The 24,306-nt window shown below is 54.1% G+C and overlaps 5 protein-coding genes across 5 annotated transcripts; 3 read left to right on the top strand and 2 right to left on the bottom strand.

Annotated features, from left to right (window-relative positions):
* PG997_005171 (SET domain-containing protein) lies at positions 1-2,972 on the top strand (the record flags this gene model as incomplete). The annotated part of the gene is made up of 4 exons (XM_066809486.1): positions 1-427; positions 495-1,191; positions 1,229-2,126; positions 2,184-2,972. 4 exons carry the CDS (start codon positions 1-3, stop codon positions 2,970-2,972), a joined length of 2,811 nt encoding a protein of 936 aa, XP_066673104.1.
* Positions 2,973-4,503: 1,531 nt separating this feature from the next.
* On the bottom strand, positions 4,504-6,124 carry PG997_005170 (uncharacterized protein; the record flags this gene model as incomplete). Its single annotated transcript, XM_066809485.1, has 4 exons — positions 4,504-5,577; positions 5,613-5,712; positions 5,797-6,073; positions 6,103-6,124. 4 exons carry the CDS (start codon positions 6,122-6,124, stop codon positions 4,504-4,506), a joined length of 1,473 nt encoding a protein of 490 aa, XP_066673103.1.
* A 1,843-nt stretch (positions 6,125-7,967) lies between these two features.
* Positions 7,968-11,793, bottom strand: PG997_005169 (uncharacterized protein; the record flags this gene model as incomplete). Its single annotated transcript, XM_066809484.1, has 10 exons — positions 7,968-9,758; positions 9,835-10,131; positions 10,197-10,247; positions 10,357-10,500; positions 10,603-10,872; positions 10,928-11,080; positions 11,199-11,340; positions 11,416-11,466; positions 11,528-11,658; positions 11,713-11,793. The coding sequence occupies 10 exons, from the start codon at positions 11,791-11,793 to the stop codon at positions 7,968-7,970; spliced, it is 3,111 nt and encodes a 1,036-aa protein (XP_066673102.1).
* A 7,351-nt stretch (positions 11,794-19,144) lies between these two features.
* PG997_005168 (uncharacterized protein) lies at positions 19,145-20,572 on the top strand (the record flags this gene model as incomplete). The annotated part of the gene is made up of 1 exon (XM_066809483.1): positions 19,145-20,572. One exon carries the CDS (start codon positions 19,145-19,147, stop codon positions 20,570-20,572), a length of 1,428 nt encoding a protein of 475 aa, XP_066673101.1.
* Positions 20,573-22,205: 1,633 nt separating this feature from the next.
* Positions 22,206-23,998, top strand: PG997_005167 (nucleotide excision repair protein RAD23; the record flags this gene model as incomplete). Its single annotated transcript, XM_066809482.1, has 7 exons — positions 22,206-22,223; positions 22,342-22,431; positions 22,607-22,679; positions 22,745-22,824; positions 22,926-23,246; positions 23,307-23,819; positions 23,873-23,998. 7 exons carry the CDS (start codon positions 22,206-22,208, stop codon positions 23,996-23,998), a joined length of 1,221 nt encoding a protein of 406 aa, XP_066673100.1.
* Between the last annotated feature and the right edge of the window lie 308 nt (positions 23,999-24,306).

The following is a 24,306-nucleotide window of genomic DNA, read 5'->3' as shown; positions in this document are numbered from 1 at the left end:
ATGATGGAGGACGAGGAGCGCGTCAAAGATGGCTTGGAGAACCTCAAGGTCGAGACAGGTGAACAAGGATCGGGGATTGACGGCGACGGCCTGGTGAAGCAGGAAAAAGGCAGTGCATTGCCCAGCCCAGATCGGAGTAAAGGTTCGAGGTCCAGGACAAGATCACGGTCGCCCAGCATGTCGCCCGACGAGCAGAAAGCACGCAGCGAAAGTGCGTCGACACCGGACGGCGTCGCACCTCCAAAACTCCAGCGAAAAGCATCCTCGAAAGCGGTCCCACGAAAGGCTCCCCTCTTCACCGAACTGCCTGATATGACGGAAGCATCCAAGGAGCATTTCCAGGTCATTCCGGACTGTCTGTACGGGTCTAAATCACTTGGCTCTACCGAACACGATGCATTGGATTGTGACTGCGATCAAGAATGGCGTACGTTGCATCATGATACCTCTGAATTCCGTTGCTTGGGGTGTTTTTGCTGACTTGAGGCTGTTAGGGGATGGCACGAACCACGCCTGCGGCGAAGATTCGGACTGCATCAACAGAGCCACTAAAATGGAATGTGTCGATCAAGAGTGCAATTGTGGTGAGAGCTGTCAAAACCAAAGATTCCAGCGAAAGCAGTATGCCGACGTTTCGGTCATCAAGACCGAGAAGAAGGGCTTCGGCCTGCGCGCAAACAGAGATTTGCAGGCGAACGATTTCATCTTCGAGTACATCGGTGAGGTGATTAACGAACCGACATTCCGACGCCGGATGGTGCAGTACGACAAGGAAGGTATCAAGCATTTTTATTTCATGTCACTGAGCAAGCACGAGTTTGTAGATGCGACCAAGAAGGGCAATCTCGGTCGTTTCTGCAATCATTCCTGCAATCCCAACTGCTACGTGGACAAGTGGGTGGTGGGCAACAAACTGCGCATGGGCATTTTTGCCTCGTGCAAAGTCCAGGCCGGTGAGGAGCTGGTCTTCAATTACAACGTTGACCGATATGGTGCCGACCCTCAACCCTGCTACTGCGCCGAGCCTAACTGCATCGGATTTATTGGTGGTAAGACCCAGACCGAGCGTGCTACTAAGCTGTCAGATGCGACTATCGAAGCCCTCGGCATTGATGATGGCGATAGCTGGGAGACAGCCGTCGCCGTGGTCAAGAAGCCCCGCAAGAAGAGAGCTGGCGAGGATGACGAGGAGTATGTTAACAGCATACCGGCCCGTGGCCTCGACGAGAGGGGGCGTGCAGAAGGTTATGGCCTCTCTTATGCAATGCAAGGAGAAATGGATCGCTGTCAAGCTCCTGGAACGCATCCAAGCATGCGAGGACCGCGTACTTCCCTACGTTCAGCGCATGCACGGATACGAGTTTCTCAAAACCACACTAAACACCTTTAGGGATGACCACAATGTCGTTCTCCAAATCCTCGACATATTGGATAAGTTCCCCCGTATGACCCGCAACAAAATCGACGCCTCCAAGATCGAGCTGGCCATCCAACCCTTAACCGACTCGGAGCATGAAGATGTGGCACGAGAGTCGAAAAAATTGTTGGAAGACTGGAGCGGTCTGGAGACTGGATATCGCATCCCGCGAAAGGCCCGAAATGCACAGGGGACACCGAATAATACGCAAACTGCCAACTCATTTGGAGAGCGTCGCAGCGCTCGTGCCGAAGAGCCTGTTAGCGCCAAACCCGCACCCGTCGTCCCATTGCCCGACAATGTCCCCAAGGGCCCTCGCAGCACTGTGCCTCAGCGGAATACCAACTTTCAAACTCAGCGACACCGCCGGCCCCCGGATGCTTCTACTCTTCCTGCTGGGTGGTTCATTGCGACTGACAAAACCAATGGCAGTTGGTATTACTACACCAAAAGTGGTCAAACCACTTGGCACAAGCCAACAGCACCAGCCCCTGAGATAGCCGCGCAACAAGGCTCATTCAAAGCCATCAAAGAACAGAAAACTTTACAGGATATCATTGACTCCCTCACTAAGCCCGACAGTACTGCGGCCTTGAGGAGATCTGCATCACAGACACCACAACACGTCACCACCCCTGCGCAGGAGCCCAAGAAGGACAAGTGGCGTACTCTACCAATCGACAAACAGATGAAGATCTACGAGAACACAGTAAGTCCTATTTTCTGCTGCACTTTTGAATGAACAGCTACTTACAGCCTGTCTTAGCTTTTCCCTCACGTGAAATATGTTATGGACAAATTCCGGCATAAGCTCCCAAAGGATGATCTGAAGAAGTTTGCCAAGGAGATCAACAAGAAGCTTGTCACTTCCGACTACAAAAACAAGCGCGTGGATGATCCAACATCTATCTCTGACAAGCAGGAAAAGAAGGTCAAGAAATACGTGAAGGAGTTCTTTGACAAGGCTGTTCAGAAGTATACAGCCCACGAGAAAAAGAAGGCCGACCGGACAGTGCAGAGTGGCAATGCCGAATCAATGGACCTCGGCTCCTCGTTCGATGCCTCAGCTCAGGATGCTGAGGTTGTACTGACTGACGACGAAGACGCTGCGCCGACTCCTGCCAGCTCCGAACGAAAGCGAAAGCGCGAGGAAGATGATGCCGGCTCTGCTACTGCGACGCCCTCGGAGATACCCATCATCAAGCGTCTCAAGGAAGACGAGGGTGGGTTGGCGAGCCCACCTCCCCCACCTCCGCCTCCGCCAGAGGGCGACGAGCCGATGGATGTCGAGGTGACTGAGCAAGACCGCATCATGCAGGAGCAGGAAGATGCTCAGACCAGTGCCGACTTCGCTGAACGCGAGAGGCTTCGTGAGCAAGAAGCTGCGCTCGAGAGAGAGAACGAGCTTAATATGCTTGATTTTGAGCAAGAGCAGCAGGGAAAGGATGGCGTTCACAGCAGCATTGGCACTGCTGATAGTAACTCTAATATGCAGGAGGGCAGTGACATGGAGCGAGCTAACGAAGCTACGAAGCAGGAGGTGATGAGCCATTAGGTCAACACCTCCTTCGCCTGTACGCCTGTACGGCTTTGTCTCGGCTTGTGTATCTGTCACCTCTGCCAGCTGCTATAGTGATCTAAAAGCTGGGTCGGAGATGAAGATGTGAATGACCGCGTGCTCTTTGCGAAGAGCAATGTTGCGGGGGAAAACTTCTCCTGGCCAACAGAAATGTATATTATTGCCCAGCTTATATGGCCTCCTCATGTGGAGCCTTCGGCATATTCTTCGTCTTTTTTTACACAACCGTCAGTGTTGCAATTCTTGTATCAAAAAAGGGAAGCAAAGGGTGTCTCTATCTGCATGGAGAGAAAGAATCTTGTTTTCTCTCCCGAACGAACGGTCTTACAACCTAGGATCATTGGTCTGCTGCATCATCTCCGAGCCTTGAGGTATAGGCGTTCCGCGTTTAGTCTTGTTTGTTACTTAATTCCCATATTATACGAAATCGTTTCTTGTTTTGGGGGAGCAAAGCAAAGCATCAGGAGTTCAGGGTGGGCTTCTCTCGTCTTCCGATATTATATATGGGCGTTACTTGTGGGGTGGGAAGCTATCCAGGCTGCTCAGAAACCTGCCTGCCAGTCAGTCAGGCGGTGGTGCTCATTGTTGCCGGTGGACGAGACCCGACCAAGCTCGGGCCCAGGCCGTGCAGAATGTGGGCATAAGACGGGCAACAGCATCTGTTTAAAAGGTTTGGGCACTCAATCGCCAACAAGCAGCCGGCGATCCAGCCAGATGAGGAAGAAAGCGGAAAAAGAATTGAAACGGTCCATGAGAATCATCAAAGGCCCAGGAGGCAAAAGGGAAATGTTCATATCTGCAGCAAAAGTGGGTGTGGTTTCTCACCACTGGGGGATGTTTTTGGTATATACCCATATCCTCCCCTGTATGACACCAGGGGATATATCTTTCTTTGAGACAAAGGGTTCATTGCATATAAGATCTTGAGGTGAACTCTACACCTTGACGGAGCAAGGGAGAACAGAAAGAAGAAGAGCGGGCCGGAAGCCCCATGTATCAATCAATATACCCTGCCGCATCACCAAATCTATCAGCCACCACCAACCAGGGCTGGGGGATTGGTCAAACAGGTGGCTTTTATCAAGCCAGAACCAAACATAATATACAAAGACAAAGCCATCCCACCAAGCACATAATTACCACCTTATTTGCATACACATGTCACTTGTTTCGAGGCCAAATCAGGTGAAGTTGTATCATTTTATTGATGATGATGACGCTGCTCTCATGAACGCTGGTATTGTGTGTAACTAAACCGACCAAACAACCGTTTTTGGTCGGTGGGTGTCTCGTCTTCGAAGAACACCAACCAATGCGCTTGGAAAATGAGTACTCTGTAAAAATTCAGAACCCAACAAAAATAACCCAATGCTGAACCAAAAGCAAGATAACCAACCCCTTCCAAATAACCATAACCCCAAATGACTTCTGAGTCTCATTCAATACCCAATTCTACAGTATCCCGGTACCCCCAGACGTCGCTCATTCATGCAATATTTGAATCAATCTAGGCACTGGTAACAGCCTTCTCCAGAGTCTCCAGGAGGATATCCGCGTGCTGCTTCTCGAAGATGAGCATGGGTCGGAGACGGACGGCGTTGGCACCGCTGCCACCGATGTTGACGCCCAGCTTCTTGACCTTGGCAATGAACTGGTCGCGGTTGGGGTTGTCGAAGGCGATGAAGGTGCCCCGGTTCTTGCCGCGGAGGTTCTTGAACTCCTCGGGGTACTTCTGCGCGAGGGCCTCGAGCTTGCCGTACAGGTAGTCGCCGACCTTGGCCGTGTTGGCCACGAGGTCGAGGCGCTGGACCTCGTCGATGATGGCACGGAAGAGCAGGCAACGAGCGGGGTCACCCATCCAGGTGTTGAACTGGCGGTAGGGCTTGTTGGGCCGCAGCTCCGGGTTGCCGAAGTAGTAGCCAGCCGTCTGCGCCTTCTTGGAGAAAGTCACCATGTCGGGCGGCGAAGGGAGGTCCCAGTGGTCGTGCGCCCAGAACTTGCCGGTAGCGCCGACACCGGTCTGGACCTCGTCAACAATCAGGAGAACATTGTGCTTGGCTGTGACCTCGCGCAGCTTGCGGAAAAAGGCAGGCGAGGCGTGGTTGTCACCACCCTCGGACTGGATGGGCTCGACAATAACGGCGCAAGGCGGGACGTGGTAGTTCTTGATGAGGTCCTCCACCTCGGCGATCGAATCAGCCTCGGCCTTTGCGTTCTCCTCGGCGTGCTCCTCAAGCGGGTACTTGAGCAGGGGGAAGGTGGCCTGAGGCCAGTCGAAGGCGGGGATGTCGAGCTTGTGGATGGGCTTGGAGCGCGTGGTGGAGAGCGAGCCAAAAAGACGGCCGTGGAAGGCGGTCTTGAAGGACATGATGGACAGCTGGGAAGCGCCGGGCGTCTGGTTGTTCATGGAGGATTGCATCTCCTCCTCGGTGAACTCGACGGTAGGGCCACCACGCTCCTTCATGCGGCGCCACATGAAAGCGGCCTTGTATGCGGTCTCGTTGGCGTCGGAGCCAGCCATGGCCGTGAAGACCTGGTCGAGACCCTTGGGCGCAACCTTGAGGATGCCGGTCTCGAGGATCTCGGCCCAGTTGTGGGAGGGAAGTTGCCCAGCGCGGGGCGGTTGATAATGGCATCGATCATCTCGGGGCTCTGAGCAGCCTTCTTGAGGGCCGGGTTGTTGTATCCAAGGGGGATCGAAGCAATCTGGGCATAGCTGGAGCGGCGTGTCAGTCAAGGCTCCCTCCTATCGCCACGATTGTCTCTCTCTCTGTTGGTGGGCGCGAGAATGGGTACTTACACATCAAGCAACTTGTTGCCATCGGGGTCGACAAAGTAATTGCCGAAGCTCTGGGTGTAGTCTGCCAGCATGTTCAAGCTTCGGGTGTCGAAGACCTTGTCCAGCTTGGCAATGTGCTCCTGGGACTTGGGGCCAGGAATGGCCGTCTTCAGCTCGGGGCCTCCGGCTCCCCGGGGTAGAAGCTGGAAGACATCTTGGATGAGGATACTGAGAATGGGCGTGTGATGGATTGGGTTAAGGACAGTCTGGGAGCAGCTGCTGAGGGGGCAGAGAGTCGCTTTCCGGCAAGGATGAGTGGTCGCATACCACTGTGACGAAGAGCAGCCATGGCGACGGGTTTATATATACGTGAGAAGGATGCTGGCTTGTGGCCGTTCCAGGTTCCCAAGCAAGGCAAACAAACGATAAGCCCGGACCGTACTACTGAGCAGCTAATAGCACGAGAGATGGGTTTCTCTAATCTGATCTGATGAATATGTTTGGGCCAAACGAGAAAGAATTATGAGAGAGAAATCCACACCAACTCAATTGGGATTGTCCAAGCGAGGAGGGAGGAGCAGGAGGAGCAAACTTTGGAGGGGGAGAAGAGATGAGAGGAGACTAATAGTTAAATGGGATCGGATTAGATTTCCACTGGGTTCGCTGGGGTTTTATGACTCTGCCTTAGGTACCGTCCCGACCGACGGATACATGATGGACTTGCCGAGAAGGGCCATTCGATGCAGGGCAGGCCGAGAGAGAGCGCGCGCCAGCGGCCAGAGCAACGGGCGAGACACCCTTATCGCTGCCCTCTCCAAATCCAGGTCCGTTAGAAGGAGGGAAGGACCCAAAAGAACGGAGGGGCAGCCGGCATACCAAGCTTTGCGGGGTTGAACGGCCAGCGCTCATTGGCGCATCCCCCTCGTTACGTCAAGGGTTTTCAGCAGTGTCCAAGGGTGTCCTTCCTCCCATCATTCCATCACACTCGCCGAAGCCCGATGCACGCTGCAATATTACCAACTATTATCGCATCAGATTGCCTCATTCGGTCCCTCAGCCTCGAGATTCCCTCAGGCCCCCTGAGTATACTGCCTCCTGTCAACCTGTCTCCTGCCTCCTGCGCAGCGCCTAGCAGCTCTAGACCCAGCGTGACCACGCATAGTACGGAATTCATCGTGGGCTCTATCTGTCGCCTCCAAGGCCACGCTACCCCACTCGCCCACCACATACCTGGGGCTCGCGACCAGCTAAGCTCAATAAGGCATGTCCATGCGAGAACATTACCGTTGATAAGACGGGACTGATACGATTGATATCACGATTCTGTGACCGACATCGCTGGGCGGGAGGCTTGGCGAGGCGGGCTTGATATCCTACTCTTGGTAGCTATGTGGCAATCAATTGATAAAAGCTCCAACAAACCTGTAAGGGGTTGTTTGTCGTCTGCATGCGGTTACACGGTTCCTATCAAGCTACCTGCCAACGCGCGTATCGATAAGCTAGACAAGACGGCTATTTACAGACAGACCCCTCGTTGCCGTTACACAGCTGACCACCACTAGTCAGTCTATCAACTTGGAGAGTATGTAAGTACACACGATCAGGCACATACTACCAGGCCGGCATCTCTAAGTACCTAGTAGAATAGGGGTCTCCTCTCATTCGAATCTAGTCGGACCTCTACCCGAGCAAGGCAGACTCTAGCAGTACTGCTAGATGCCGTGTAAACTGACCCATGGTGAGTGATAGACGTGCATGTGTCATGCATCATTACTACGCCTGATTCTGATTCGAGTTTTAAGATGATAACCTAACGGAAAGAGCTGGGAGGAAATTACTTGATTTCTGAGATGAATTGATTTCATTCGAAGAAAAAAGGTTTCTGCGGACTTCCGTCATTTACAGTTGCAATGTTTAAATGTCGATGCCGAGGCTAATTTGACAAACCACAAGGACAGCACAGCAGTCTGGCTATGACTGTTTGCTGGCCACAAGCCTGATGGCAACGACAACTCATTGACTCAGTCTGCTTCTAAGGCAACTCTGAGGCAAATCCGTGAGCTCACACCTGCAATTGGGGCAATCAAGATGAGGTTACAACAGGATATGTTGGGTTCAATCGAGCACATGTCGTGCCACGGGTTTTTGCTCTATAGACAGGGCGAGAGGCGTGGGACCTTCGCGGATGGCTGCTAGGCATAGCTGCTCCTATCCGCCCATCCCGGCTGCAAGTGGCTCCAATCTCGTGCGAACTTGAAGCTCGTCTGGTACTGCCCATAACTGACCAGCTTGACATCGTCCAGCTTGGCTCCCGCGCTGGTCTGCGCCCATAGGCTGACCGCCAATGTGTTGTTGCCTCGGTTGTTGACAACGCCTGGAGGGATGGGAAACACCGTCTGGGGGCCAATATGAGGCACATACTTTCCATACTGGTACCCGTTGACCCAGAACATGACCCGCGCCACTGTTCCAGCAGGTGCCGATAGCTCAACACCAAGGAGCGCGTCGAGATCCTCGTCGAGGTTCAGCTCGAAATCCGTCACATAGAATTGGATGCCTGATCCAGCGAGCTCCTGCGAAGGGCTGGAATCGTTGAAATTTGCAGTGTCGAACCCAGGGAGATGCCACCCGAGTCTCTCGGCGTACAGGCCTCCTTCGTTCATTGGACCGCGGACGGCGTCAATGTTCGCACTGCCACCGGCATTGCCTTGGATCTTCCACAGCTTAAACCCGGTGTTCTGCTTGGTCCCGACAGGCAAGAGGTATGCGCCGAGGAGACCGCGAGGGTTCAGGACGCCCTTGGCCGTCGACGCCTGGTCGTGACCATGGTAATCGACCACGACGGTCAGCACGTTGTTCTCGGCCTTCAGCGCAGCGCGAGGAAGCGCCAATGTAGCGCTGGTGCTCGTGAGGCTGCCATTTCCCGGGTGGCCCCCGACGAGCTCCCCGTTCAGCCAAGCGTTCCAGCCGAAACCGAGACCGCCGGACGCCGAGATATAGACGGAGGTCGTCGTGCTGTTGGTCCCGTCGAAGTAGCCCCGGTACACTTTCGCCCCGGCGTAGTAGCCGTAGTCGGACGAGAAGAGGACCGGCAGGGTCTCTGGGGCCGAGGGACTCAGCGTCGAAGTCTTATTGCACACGGTCCATCGCGAGTCATCGTACTCAGATTGGGCCTCGGGTAGCGAGTCTGCCGACCGCCAATTCGCTAGCTTTGGGAGGTTGGTCTCCTTAGACTCCGCGCCAGTGATGTTGATCTTGTAGGAACCGTAGTCCGTCTTGACGGCGGCCACGCTCTGGCCGTTCCAGACAATGGCGTCAATGGGTGTTCCCGTGTACGCTTCCACGGTTGTGGCGACGTCACTGTCGCCGTCGATCCGGAGCTCGTTCCCCTGGACGGATGCGCTTCTGGCCAGGTAGGGCCCGAGCACGAAGATCTGCTCATGGGGCATCACGGCCGGATTGGACGTCGTTGCCGGCGCCCAGAACCGCCACGCTGTAGGCTGGTCGAGCAAGTATACCAGGACCCCGTTGGAAAACCGGACGGCCGTCGTCCCGGCAGCTTGCGTGTACGTGAATGCATTCTTACCCGCTCCCGCTGTCTTCGTATCAGTGGAGAAGGCACTATTACTGTAGGCATCGTAGGTCAATGGTTCATCCTCTTTGAAAGCGAAATGGCCGGTCTGCCCTTCTTTGAGGTAGAGTACGAGGACATCGACATCGTCACCGAAGACGCCGTAGGCCGCGATATCTGCCGAGCAGTACAGCAGGGCATGGCGACCGAATGCGTAGTCGCTCACCAGGATCTTGCTCTGCCGTCCGCCGAGCTCGACCTTGGGAATAGTAATGGGCCCTGCGCTGGTGTCGAGGTCAACTGAGAACGAGATGTTCTCGCGCGAGGGCGTCTTGTTTTGCTGGACCACGTGGAATCCGGCGCCGGTGTCGGGGTTCTTCAAGACCCAGCTGTAGACTGAGGTCGAGGAGACCTGTCGGGTTATTTATTAGTCATGCCACACAAAAGAACACAGAAAAAGGGGGAAGGATCATAATGTTCCGTCCTACTCGATAGCCAGTTCCGTTCCCGATCATGTCGGTCTTCAGGAGATCAGGCGATACCCGCGTGAACAGCCCGATGAGCTTGGTCTGGAAGAGCTTGTCCCCCTGTTGCCGCGTCTCTCGTAGAGGGGCGCTGTAGTCGTAGCTGGTGTAGACTTGGGGTGCAGCGGCTTCATGTGTGCCCGGGTCAGTGTATATGCGCAGCACGAGAGAGAGAGAGAGAGCTGGACTCTTCTTACATTGGCCCCAGTTTGTACCGCCGTATGCCATGTATATGTTGTGCAGAGTGACTCTTTGGCCAATCTGTTACCATCGTGTCAGTCTTTCGTCTATATGACCAGGGCCAATAGGATTTGAGATATACATACGTTATTCTTGTAGTAAACGTCTGCGAACGCTGGGTCGTGTTCCGTTGCACACTATCATTAACCAAGTCCCCGATTGTCAGTTAAGAGCTCATAAACCCAAATCTCTCGTGCTACCTTGTACGCAGACAAGACAAAAAACAGATGTCTAGGGACTACAAACCTCATCATAGAATGTATCGCTCCCCCAGTTCGAGAACCAGCCGCCCTCGAACTCGGGCAGGTACTCGGGCTGCGTGAAGGAGTAGTTCTGGAACCACTGGTGGTAGGTCCGGACGACGTTGAAGCCCGTGTTCGGATTCGTGCACTTTGGTTGATCATATTAGCAGGACACTTCTCACAGTCTACCCAGAAAGCCTCGTTGCCCCCAGTTAAGTTACTGGAGGGAAAGGGGGATAAGAGAAAGAACCCACAGATAGCCCGCCCGGGTAGCTGTCGAGCCCGTAGACGTCGACGGCGCCGCCGACGTCCTGGTAGTCGCGCGACCACGACTGCGACCGCATCCCCTTTCGTTGTGCGTGAAGGGGACGACCACGCCCGCGGCCCGAAAGGCGGCCTCGATCTGCTGCATGTGGGTTACTTGGGTCGCGTCGGGGGTGTGCGGTGTGCCGGGCTGTTGGTATTCGTTCTCGATCTGGTTCAGGATTATGGGCTTTTGGGGGTTAGTCAGGGTTTCGGTCTGGTGTAAGTGAGACTAAAGGGCAACGATGGGATGCTAGGAAGAAGGAACGTACTCCGCCCTCGGTGATCTGGTTCGCTGCGATGATGCTCCCGATCTTGGTGATCCATGGCAGCCAGGCTTGGTGGTACGTCTCGTCGCCGGTGCGGATATTACCCAAGCTGCCGTCGCTACCCCAGAGCGCGAGGCCGCCGCCGTTTGTCTCGGCCTGCCCGCATAGATCAGTAATCACGTGAAGTACAAAAATGCTCGTGTAATCTGATATCGTTCCATTCAGAAAATCCGAGACAAGAGGGAGCAGGAAGAATAAGTTCAGCTCTCCTCACATTACAATACGGCCCAGCTCGGGCGATGACCCAGAGCCCTGCCTCTTTGGCGTCGTCAAAGAGGCGCTGTACGTCCTTGCCCGGGGCCTCGAAGTCGTAGACCCCCTCGGCGGCGCTGTGGTACGACCAGAAGAAGTAGACGCTGGGTGTTTATTGGTCAGTCGGGTCTTCAGCTGCTGCAGCTCTTGATTTCGGGTACGAGTAGGCGAGTGAGTACCTGATGGTGTTGAACCCATTCGCTTTGAACTTTTGGAAGATGTCCTGTGGGCTGGTTAAATATGATATCTGTGTGACAAGGGCCAGAGCGGTCTACTCAAGTATTTACTCACTGGCCATAGTTCCGGAACCGGAAGTCGTTGGTAGTGGAATTCAGCTGAGCTTTCGGTCCGGCATCGTCAGTATCACAGCGACACATCATGAACCACATTTTCATATGTAGTTCTAGGGCAGTGAGCACTGACTAGATGTAAGTTCGGTTACCATTGACACTCAGACTGTATCTATCCCACGTCACCCGGTCCGTCAAATTATTCGAGGTTGCCGCAGCTCCGAGGATGAGTCCGTATAGGAAGACGAAGGCCGAGAAGAGCCGCATGGTCAAGTCCAACGTAGACATTACAAGGCAATAATCTGCATCAGGCGCTATCACGTGTCTACTATTGCACTCACTATCCGAATGCCTTTATATACCATACTTATATATGACGAGCATCGCCCTGCCCGCTCAGGCGTGTACCGAGAGCCTTCACACGAGACCTGATGATCTACCCCGCATACTATATATTGGCCGCTGAGTGCGGAGGCGGATGTTGAAGTCTGGTTGAGCCTCTTGGGAGCGACGGAATTCCAGCAATCAGAGACCTTGGATTGGAATTGACATACCATTCTGGCTAAGATCCATGCATGTAAGTCGGCGAATGGGATTGATTACGAGCAAATCGGCAACACTCCACACATACATGCAGCTTTTGCTGTTCCGGATGCTTTCATCATACGGCTTTGACGGCCGACACAGTTTCTGCTATTCAATTGCTGCCAACTATTCTCGCCGATACCTGGCTGTTGTTCCATTGCTGCCACCCATTGCCGGAATGACTGCTCCAGATTCCTGCCCTAGGAACTTTTTAAGCTTACTCTACCAAGGACTATTGCTTGTAAATTTGGAGATGCCCCTCACAGGACTTTGGGGGAAAAGTCCCCGGTTGCAGTGCTACGATCCAAGATGACGTTGATTGCTCCTTGTAGGGTAGCGTAGCCTTCGGCATCCTGCAAGAATATTAGGCCGAGCGTGCGAAAAGACAGACTTACAACCAACATCCAGATCTACAGCCGCCTATCTGTTGACGTTACGCTTGCGCACGCCACCACAACTAGCCAGTAGCTGAGAGTAAGGGGCGAGGAGTAAAAGCAAGAGCAGAAAAACGAAGCCAATGAGATGCAGAAAGGCCAATATTCCCCTCCAGCTAGATGTGTGGTGCATATAGACTATTTACGATGCGGCTGTTGCTTCTTCTCAGCGTTGAAGGTAAACAAAATCTCCGAATCCAGGTGGCCAAGAGAGCCGTCATTGGCTGGGCGTCGTCCGAGACTTTGTGTAAGACAGAGACCAAGACTATCTATCTACAAGCAAGGGACGGGCAGCAGCATTCCATCGACAGGCCGACTGACCGAGCTGGCTGACGACATGATCAGACGGGCCTACTCTGTATAATCAATGTGGTCGTATGCAGCTGTGACATGACGACCGGCGCCATCGGTTCTTCTGGTACCTGCATGCATGCGCGTACTTGCATTTTACGATAGTGAAGACTTTATTGCTGCGTATGCAGGTTTTACTAATATCGGTGCAGTTGCATACGGAGCTGGCGTGTGATTGGCCAACGCAGGAGATTGACAGCCTTTTCAGACCTCAGCGTGCTTCTTCTTCTGCTTCTACGCTCGTGTCGGCCGGCTTTTGGTTAGGTATGTGGGCGAACGGGGGCCATCCATCCGTTGCTCCAAAGGCCGAAACCAGAACCAAAGTATTGTTGATGCCTACTTACTTACCTACCTATGTACCACACGCCGAGACGCGCAAAAAAGGGCAGTCGACTAGGGAACAGCATGAAACTGGCCCGGTCGGTGTGATGAGTTAGCCCTTTGCTAATAATAAGAAGAGAGGAGTCGCGAGCGGAGAATACCGACGGTGCCAAGGTTGGCTGTCCTGCCTGCTAGCCCGTTCTCGCCGTCTGGTCTCTGGCCAAAGGCCCGCTAGGAACGGTGACGGCTCACGGTTCTTTCTTGCAATTGCAAAAGATGGGGGCCGGTGGAGCCCATCGTCAAATCTCCGAGTCACAAACTGGCCCAAAGGAGACGGAGGCTCGAGAAAGTGCCTGAGCTTATGCAGGTACGCAAAAACCGCAGTGCGTGGCAGCGTGGCAGCGTGGGTTAGAGAGTGGGCAGTCAGTGGGCGGTGGACAGGAACGAACGCACACACACATACGCATGCTCGTGTCGAACTAACTCGCTCGCTCGTATGCGCACAGAGGTGGAGGCTGCATTAGATGGAGGGGACGTAGGGGACGAGGGCTTTGCTTTGGGCTACACATGCCAACCCCCCCCAAAAACTGGGAAGAACTTCATGACATTTGACAGGCAGTGAGGGGTCGGTCGGTGGGTGGCTGCATTTGGGGCGCCCATCAGCCTGCATCTTCCAAGGCATCGTGTGCACCTCGCCCTGGGATGGGCTGACCATGGCTGGACCTCGTCTACTCAACATGTCACAAGCGGCAGCAGATAGAGATGAAAAGAGAGTGAACCTCACCATGTGCTGAGATTGCGTTGCTTGATTTGCGTCTGATCTGCGCAGAATCGTATTATTAGATGGACGATTCACCTGTTCTTGCTCTTTCATCCCGAGATCCTTCTTTTTTGGTTTGTTTTTGCCGATACCACAACGGCAATCCGTCGTCGATGTGATCTACTGCTAGCTAACTCCGCCGAAACACCAGAGAAAGTTCAGAAGAAACGTCGAAACGCGGACTAGAGACCGAACGAGTAGTCTGCTCGCGGAAACGTGCTGGTGGAATGCAACGTCGACGGAGCCGTTGGGAATTTAGAGTTGCATTGGAATCAAGGCACATATGCGCAACTTGGCGACATATACCCCCCCCACGGACTCTCAATTTCCAAGGTAGAGCAAGGTAGAGCCTCAGTTAGACAGCCGCCCGCAAGGTCTAGGTCCTCTGGAAGGTCGAAGCTCGCTTCGCTGCAGGAATATCTCATCAACGGCCCAGCTGAGAGTGACAAGTGATTAGTCGTTCTGACCTGGCGGCCCGGCGCAAAAAGGGGAGGGAGGGGGAGGGCAGGAGGGGTATGAGGGGGGTTGTTCGGAAATGGCTGGTGCTGCGTATTGTAACCTGGAGCGCGCATAATCTGTGTGGCAGCTGTTTACCTGGGGGCTCGTTCATCTAAGACACCAGGAAAAGCAATGCGAGACCCCCCATGCCGCTGTCACCGACTGGGTCTGCGCGTGGCCTGGCAGCATCCGAGAGCATGAAAAAACGACACCCCCGGCCCCCCAGCTACCTTTCCAGGTGTTCGCCTCGTCGTGAGATGGTAGTAGTACGTTAACCTAGGAGGTACATTTTGATTTGACCCAGCAGCGCATTCGATTGCTCGCGATCTTCGGGAGCTTCGTAACGTGAGTGATCGATTCGATCATCTAGGTAGTCGGGGAGCAGCTACCATTTATTTGGGCCGTGATCAATCTTGTCGCCAGAGCAATACGGGTCTGCTTTCCATGCACGCATAGTGTATGCAATATCGACATATGATCGCCTCCAGTGCGCTACACGAGGCATCCCGCGCACATTGGCCATGCGCTATGAAGAAGTTCGACGTCAGTTGCCGGGAGTTGGCTGTCCTTTTTCTCCAGGATGGCCCTTGGTTTCAAGTTCAAGTTCAAGTTCAGAAAATCGTGGCCGATTCTATCTACCTTTAAGACTACGATTAAGTGTGCAGTAGGTACTGTAGGAGCTGAGACGAAATGAGGGCACTAGAAGCCAACTACTACTGCTGTGCTACCTACTGACTGGCGTCGTCGTTGGACGCTGGAATTTGATTTGAAGGATGGGGTTTTCTCGTCAGTTAAGGACAAGGGTGGCGGTGCTGCGTTGATCCAATTAGCAACGGCTTACGGTTATAGGAACCGAGGACCAGCATACTGGAAGGGGAAAAAAGAAAGGAAACAAATATTAGGAAAGGAGCCACACACACCTGGACAATAAGTGCCGATCAAAAATGGAATTGCAACTCTGACTTCGAATCTACTGCAAGCAATTCCTCCCGCACCGTTGTCTCAGACGACCAAAAACGTGCGCGGGCAGCTCGTCCGACCATGAGACAAAGAGAAGGTGTAAACGGGAGAACTATTGCGACTAGCCCTGCGCTGGACTGCAACGTCGTCCGGCCAGTCAGAATACAGAAGAACATTGAACAAGAAACCTAAAACATCCTATAGAACAGCTCGAAACCGTCCAATGAATCATGAGGAACGGCAGATCTCACCAAACTTTTTCCATCTTGGCTCTCGGCTGTGTTTCTGTTTACTACCAAGCACTGCTGCTCATGAAACTCCAACGATATCGTCGTCGAGATCGATCCAGGCAACGAAACTGCACATCTTGTCTCTCTCGGACTGGACTTTTCAGGGACCCCATGTCTCTCGCTAGGCTAAGACAGGAAAGGATGTGATGAAATCTCGGCCCAGGGCGATGAAGCAACCAGACCACCAAAAACTAAATTTATCTATCCAGGTACACACACATCCTCTTGCTGGGAGTAAAAGTACGGGGAACGAGGCGTCGACACCGTCGCACAACCGGCGCAATATGTTGAAACCCATCTCTGAGCCAATCTGAGCGTTCCGTCAGCTGCCATGTCGCCGTCTCCGAAGCCTCCGGCAAAATAGCTCCCTTCCCTAGGCTCCCAAGCTCGCAAACCCTTTTTTCCCCCTCGTCTCCCAGCAGGGAGCTATTTACGAACGAGTACGAAAGCGACTATGTTTGTACCGGGGGCAGCTCCACGCAGCGGGAAAAGCTTGCTCAGATGTGGCATATTCCCTTTCGAAATGATGCCATCATGCCTACCGTAAACAAAATCTTGGAAGAACCCGACCAAGAAGCAAGATCTCCCTGCGGGGCCGCAAGCCAATCGCCCGGAGATGAAGCCACATGGTGATTACGTGTGCGGGATAACTCTGTCCTGTACGCTTGACGGAAGGTGGAAGAAGGAAATATTAGAAAAAAAAAAGAAGGGCGGGTTTCTGGCCTTGTATACCCCAGGCGGGAGAGAGGCCAGGGGGGTACAACGTCGGTACTGGTCGACGCTTCATTGGCGAACCTTCAACGGCAGCTGCAAGGGGCAGAGATGCCACCCAGCTGCAAGGTACAGCTTCACTGGGCCCTTTCAGCCCTTGGCTTCTGCCTACATGATACACGCACAATTACAATTATCTTCAACAGGCCAGCTCGGGCTTGTCTGATCCCCTACATGGATGGATGGGTGGATGGCGATGCGTGTAGCTAGAGATCTAGGTGGTGCAGCTCCTATTACTGCCCAACTCTACAGACCTACTATCCCTACTTACTACAGCACCTCTTGCGGCGGCGCAATGACTCTCCAAGCCCCCCGTCCGTCATTTTCACCCTGCGACGACGAACAGCGCAGCGGCCAACGGGTATACCGTCCCCAGTTCCCTCCCGGTGCGCTTCTCGCTGCTCATTGGAACGGGTTGAGACTGGCCGGTCCAGATGGTGGGGCCCACTGGATCCCTATAATAATTTCTCGTGACACCAGGTACATCTACCGCGAGCTGAAAAAAAGCACGGGGCTCGAGAAGGTACTCGATAACCTTCTTCTTCTGGCCTGGACAGTGGACTCCAGCTGCAGAGCGACTTGGTCCCATATGTACCTGATATGACGGTGAAAGGAGGTTGTTTTTGTTTATAATAGGAGCCGAAGACTCCTCCCTCCGAAGCCCTAGTGGGCAGGATTGCGAGATTTTCTCTCTCTCTCTCTCTTGTTTCCTCAGTGCCGTGATCCCTCTCTCGCTCTCTGCCTACTATTGTTGACTTGCGTCATTCTGTCTCTCATTTTCAACATCGTCATTCTTTTTCTACCCGCGCTTTGCAGTGCTCAGCCGGTTCGGTAGCCCCGTTCTTGTGTGTTCTTCGGTATACCGGTATACAGCATTGAAGGCATAGCCAAAATCACACGACCCTGGTCAAACCGAGACAGAAGGGTCCAATTACCAATCCAGCAATCGACCGGCCAATCAACGAGCCGGACAATCCAGAGATCAACGGCGATAGTGTGTCGGAGCTGAGATTTGTTTTGTATTGCCGTCGAAAAGAAGTCCAAGCCTCGGTGTCTCACTTATATTCGATCGATCCCGGGCGTTGTCGTCGGCTCGATATTTGTCCACCGAAACAGCCCAGCATCACCGGCAGTCGCGACCTGGTTTTCTTCGGCGACCCAGAAAAGAACAAGTGAGGCAGGCAGGCAGGCCGATCGAAAGATCTGAACCCAGGAACACAACAACCTTGGACTTGGGTATCCACTGGACGAATTAGGCAAGAAGGGCCACATCCTAGCATCCTGGTATCCCGGCATCCCAGCATCCCAGCAACATCCCAGCATCCCTTCTCCTTCCCCTGCTCGTCGGGCTAGCCTCTCTCAGTGCTCACAGGCTTACAGGCAGAGGGCTCGAGGGCTCTCGCAAGAAGCAACCCAGCCCGTTAGACAAGCCTGGCCAGAATCCCTAGGAGCCTAGCCGACCCGAATCCAGGATTTGCTTCTGCTCCAGTGCGGCCTATCACGACCCTGGTCCGAGAAATCCTGGCAATCCTACTGGCTGCCGGGACCAGGATCTCTGGCCATCGCGTGGTGTTGTATTTGACCCCAATCCCAGGCCAGGAACAAGAGGAGGAACGCGTCGTCGTCGCACCTCATCAGCAAACAACACACATCCCAAAGCCCACCCAAAATTACCAGGCCGTGGCCGGGGAAGCAGAAGCAGGCAGTTTCCAACAGCCCCCTCCCTGTCTGCGACGAGCCTACCCACTTCCATAGCCTCGATTAAACCCACCCGGCCTTGACACGGACGGCCACACGCATTCTTTTATACACTCTCGCCCACCAACCCGCATTGCATTCTCTGCTCTCGTGGCAACCACCCGCTACTCTCGCTCTTTTCTTGCTCTTATATCCCAACGGGGCCTGTTCCTGCGGCCACTACTGGGCTTCTGTCATTCGTTTCCGAACAATCTGGTTGTTAACCCTTCCTATCCATTCGCTTATACATACCTCCCAACAACAACCCCCTGGCTTTGCTTTCGCTAGCAACGCCAACGGTTAATACACACACTGTCGGGACACCATCCGGAACCCCCACCCCCGACCACTGCCAGATCAACCGCGTCTCATATATACCAAACCTTGGTTAACGCTCACGGCTACCGACTGATCTCTGCAGTGTCGACTATCTACCAAGAGGAAGACGACCTAGATTAACTACTATCAAGGTCATCTCCATATAGTGCTGTCCTCGTCGACTCATCATCTGCTGTTTGGCCGAGTTTCGAAATTGCGCGCATCATACTTGGCTTCCTGATCCTGCATCAGACTCCCAAGTTGGCACCAAGTCTATATACCCACGGGCACCCTTCACTTCGCCACACAAGCAACCTGGATATCTCACCGTTGCCGCGTTCTCAAACGTGTTGGCGCCGCACACTACTTGCCAACCAAGCCCGAGCCTTTGCGCACTCTGTTGCATTTGTTTCTCATTTCTCAGACGACTTATAACAGACTCGACAAGTGCCCGGCACTGAGGTGCAACACTGGAAACAGCCCGTCGGCTTTTGCAGATAATTCCCTAACATACTAATCACCAACCTTTCAACATGAAGGTACCTCGGTTACTCCCAGCCGCGTTGGGCGTCTCGGCCATATTAGGAACAGCAGCGACCCTGTTCATGAACATCGCGAATGCTGATACCGACCGGAGAACACCGGCTGTGCGGATAGCAGCCAGCGTGGCATCGGCTCTCGAGGGGCTCCTTTTTCTCTCGCTCATTCCTCTCTTCTACAAGACTCTCCGCCAGTCCTGGGCAGCTGACTCGAGTAGACCGAGCCGTCTCGGCCTTACCTTGAGGCTGATGCTGATAAAGTCGGCTACCGCTGCTTCGATTGCCGTTTTGGTTATTCTGGGCAAAGACAGCGACAAGACCAACATCCTGGGCGGACCCGAGACCTCGTTCCTCACCGGCGGCTCTGTTGTGCTGGCATTTGCCTTCGCTGCTCAGCTTGTGTATGTTGTAGTTCATCACATCAACGGTAACCTGCGCGATGAGGAATCCAACTCCATGCATTCGGTTGAGGGAGGACATCTATCACTGTCGAAGCGAGTCAAGGCCATCCCCTACTCCCAGACTGTTCCGCGTGCCGCCGTGACCAAGGAGCGTCTATCAGCAGAGTTCCAAAGCCCACCCGGGTCCAGCGGCGGCAAGTCTACCGCCGAGACGATGAGCTCTATCCGCTCCTCCTTCTCGCAAGCAGTCCGACCGATCTCATCGAAAACCCGATTACTCTCGTCGGCTTCTAGGACTGGAAGACGCCCTCCTTCGCTGGACTCCATCGCCTACCAAAGTAGTATAGTCGAAGAGAGATCTGGCTTCGACTCATGGGACACTTCGGCAGTAGACGCCCAAGACCGCCAGACCGTCATTGACACCTCGCCGCCTCTGCCCCGATTCCTTGAAACGATCCCAGCCAGCCCCACGACAAGCCGCAGTCCCAGTCCGGGTACGCCTTTGGAGTTGGAACTGGAACCTCCGAAGCCCGCAGCTCGCCGCAGCCGTTCCTACAGTCCCATAGCTCGGCGCCAACCGATGCTGACCACCCACGCCTCGACAAGTGAGCTTCACATTCATCCCTTGTTCCGCACCGATAGCCCAGAACCACCGAGGGCAACCCCCGGGACAAGCATCCATGCGGCTGAGGATGCCGGCAAGGTTATATCGGAAAGCAAACTGGACCGGATGCGCAGCGGCAGTCTGATTTCTGCACGAAGTCCCCTCTCACGGACCAACAGCCGGGAAAGCTTTCAAAAGTCCCTGGCACCAAGCCTTGCATCCATTGCATCAAGCCTCACACCAAGCACCGAGCGGCTCGACGCCCCGCCTGCTGACTCGGAGCGCAAGATGACGCCCCCGCTACCGGAATGGATTCTGAACGCGGGCTCGCGGACAAGCCTGACCGAATATGAGGTTAGGAAGCTTCGCGATCGCGACCCGACAGACGAGCCAAACGGGCTGGGCATTACCCAGTAATGGGGGAGATGATGAGGCGGAAGCCTCTTTGATAATGAAGATTACGTACGACCTTTATGACTTATATACATGGCACGGGCTCCCCGCGGAGCATGGGGGGGAGCAAGACCGTGGCTTGTTTATACACACAACTGCCCTCCGGGTGCAACTCATCTTTTTCTTTTTGTCATCACTTCTATGTTGGGGAGGGCATCATCATGGATGGATGTTTTTTGGTTGGAGATACCACGGAATTTTTGCGATAGCGCGGCGTTACAACCTGGGAGGACAAAAGCCTGAAGACTTATCATCAGCCCACGTATTCTCTAGTGGTAAAAGCTAAATAAAGAAGTAAAATCATGAAACCCAAACAAACACTGCAACTCTCCGGACCGCCTTTTGCCATGCCGTGATGTGATGATGATAGTTGTGCTACCACTACACTGCACCACCAATGGTTGAAGTCGGCCAGGTGCCAATGTCGTCCGATGATGTACCTAGACGGCGGTTGGAGAGGATCATCTTACTCGTACACTTCTACATTATCCGATACAGTCCGATATATAGCAATGATATGGGATGGAGGGCTGAATACATGTGTTCACTGCTACCGGTTTGTCTCAAAACAGTCAGTAAGTATGGCGACGCTCATCAAGCGCAGCAGGTTGGTGCACCGCCAGAAACGACTGGAGGACAGCCGGGGTCACGACAGCTCGTGGAGACCATATGCCGACGTTGCCTCTGTGTCTCTCAATATATATGTCGTGCTTCGTGCTTCGTACTCTTAGAGAAGGTGTTTGCTGTGATGGTCTGCTGGTGTCCACCAGAACATTGACTGACTGACTGAGGCCGTTGATGGCTGCCTTACCTAATCAGACAGGGAGCGAATTAGGCGCCAGAGGCCTACGTTGATGATGCTCCATTCCCAAGGTCGTGCCCCACCTGAGCCCGCCATTGAAGCTTCCCGTATCGCCAGTAGCCCGTACTGGAGGCTGGCCGCCTTAGAAGGTACCGGGCCGGCGTAGAATATATGGGAGGGGTACTTGGTTTGCTTGCCTACCTGAGGTGCATCTACTAGCCTAATCGATTGCCCAAGCATTGAGCAGTCATTGATGATCAACACTGGCTCAGAAGAAGCCCCGCGAAAGGCAAAAAAAAACCGAGTAAACTGCTCCAAACATAACAAGCTTGGGCGTGTGTCTCTGTCTGCAAGGCAGCCTGCTCTCCTCAAGCTCTCTCGCTTTTTGTTGCTTTGCTTTGCCTTGCCTGCTGCATTCAATAATCTTGCCTCTGCCTCTGCCTCTGCTTCTGCCTCATCACACAATCCGTAACCTACATCGCCTACCAGACAGACGTAATAAGGTACATCCCTCTCGCCTCCTCCCTCTGCCCTCACTCAACTGGAGCTTAGGTTAAGTAAGTGCATAGGCAAAGCCGGTCCCTCTGTAGGTTTTGGAGAGCGGCCGCCGGGTTGCAAGCTCACTTATTCATCTCCCATCACTTTTCACCATTCCGAAGACTTTCCCATCTTCAACCACTCCCTCCGACTTAATTCCACCTCCCCCCACGAGCGACAAAACCACACCACCAACAACAACTCAACCCGCACGCACAAACACCACAACCTCTGCCGCCACCACTACTGTTGCCCAAAATGAAGGTCACTTTCAAGGTACGTACGCAACGAAAGCCCTGCAATTTAACCCCAACATCCCTTGCCCTAAAAGCTGTTTGCCTGCTTGTCGCGCGCCCTTTCGTCCCTCATCCGCGGGCCTGCTTGCTTTACTTAGTTGGTTCGTGCGGCTAATCGTCTTATTTGTGTGCTTTTGCAGGATCTCAAGCAGCAGAAGTTCGTGCTCGAAATTGAGCCGACAGATCTGGTATGTCGTCACAACCCACGTCACCGACCTCACCACTGGTGAACTGCCCCGTCAGCCCACCACCACCACAACCACCACCACTGTTCCCCAACATCGCACAAGATTCGAGTGCATTGCGCCAATCATCCCCCCGCGCTGCATGGTATCGGTCTGACATGGTGATAACCCCCAATAGGTCTCTGCCGTGAAGCAGCGCATCGCAGACGAGAAGGGATGGGATCCCAAATCCCAGAAGCTCATTTACTCTGGTACGTCGGGCCCGTGGAGTCGGGCTGTGGTGGCATCGCATGGAAAGAAGCTGATATCCCCCAAGGCAAGATCCTCAAGGATGAAGATACCGTCGAGACGTATAAGATCGAGGAGAAGGGCTTCGTTGTGTGCATGGTGAACAAGGTATGACTCCTCCCCCGCCACGCATTTCGCATCTTCGAGCCCCGCGTTTATCGCCACCTCTGCTATCGCGGATTACTGGCGTCAGTATACTAACCCCCGAGCTAGCCCAAGGCCGCACCGGCTGCCTCGTCGAGTGCCATCCCCGAGACCCCGGCTCGCGCTCCGGCTGCCACACCTGCTGCCCCGGCTGCTCCCTCGCATTCCAATGCTACCTCCGCCGCTCCGCCTGCGACCCCGACCCCGGCCGGCGCTATTGCTGCTGCCGGAGCCGCCCCCACGACCCCAATGCTATGGCTATGGGTGCTGAACGCGCGAACGCCATTGCGAACATGGAGGCCATGGGTTTCGAGCGCGCCCAGATCGATGCGGCCATGCGTGCTGCTTTCCACAACCCCGACCGGGCTGTCGAATACCTCTTGAACGTTAGTCTTGCCCGCAAACCGGTATCGCGAGTACAAGTTGGCTGACTGTAGGTGAAATAGGGAATCCCGGAGACCGCCCGACAGCAGCCTCCTGCCGAAGCCCAAGGTCAGGCGGCTGCCGCCCCTGGTGCCGACGCCGCTGCTATTGCCAGTGCCATTTCGGCCGACCCGTCCGGAGACGAGGGTGCTCCCGTCAACCTGTTCGATCTCGCTGCCCAGGCTCAGGGCGGTGGCCGTGGAGGCGCTGCCGCTGGTGCTGGCGCCCGTGGAGCCGCGGCCCCCGCCGCAGCTGCCGCTGGTGGTGATGCCAACCGTGATCTTGGCAACCTAGACTTCCTGCGAAACAACGCGCAGTTCCAGCAGCTCCGTCAGATTGTTCAACAACAACCCGGCATGCTTGAGCCTATTCTCCAGCAACTCGGTGCCGGCAACCCCCAGCTTGCGCAGCTCATCTCTCAAAATCCGAACCAGTTCCTGCAACTGCTCGGCGAGGATGCTGAGGATGATGCTGCATTGCCCCCTGGTGCTCAGGCTATTAGTGTAACGGAGGAGGAGCGTGATGCTATTGAGAGAGTAAGTCAGAACAACCTTGGGTTCATCTAATGTCAATGCTTACCAATCTACAGTTGACTCGTCTCGGATTCAGCCAAGAGGCTTGCATCCAGGCTTACTTCGCGTGCGACAAGAACGAGGAGCTTGCCGCAAACCTCCTATTCGACCAGCCCGAGGATGACGACCCGTCGCAAAACTAAGGCTTGAATACTCGTTCTATTGCTTTATGAATGTTCACGTCGATGTTTATGATATCCTCTCTTCTGGTCGATGCCCGGGTTCATGCAACATTGATGGGCTTATCACATAGCGGGTTTCTGCTCTGAAAGGGTCCATATCATCGTTGATGTGCTTTGTTTCTATTTGGGCTCGGCGTTGTCCTGAGCGCAAGCTATCTCATCCAGAAACAAAACAACTACAGGACTTGACAACAGCGGTCAAATTCTACCCGACATCCCAGCGATAAACTTGATAAAGGAGGATGAGTTGACGATGGAAAAACCATACT

This window comes from Apiospora hydei (genome assembly GCF_038363865.1).
Source record: "Apiospora hydei strain CBS 114990 chromosome Unknown utg000004l_segment0_segment0, whole genome shotgun sequence".
NCBI lineage: Eukaryota > Fungi > Ascomycota > Sordariomycetes > Amphisphaeriales > Apiosporaceae > Apiospora > Apiospora hydei.
The sequence above is the reverse complement of the archived record's forward strand: the minus strand, read 5'-3'. Positions and strand labels throughout refer to the sequence as shown.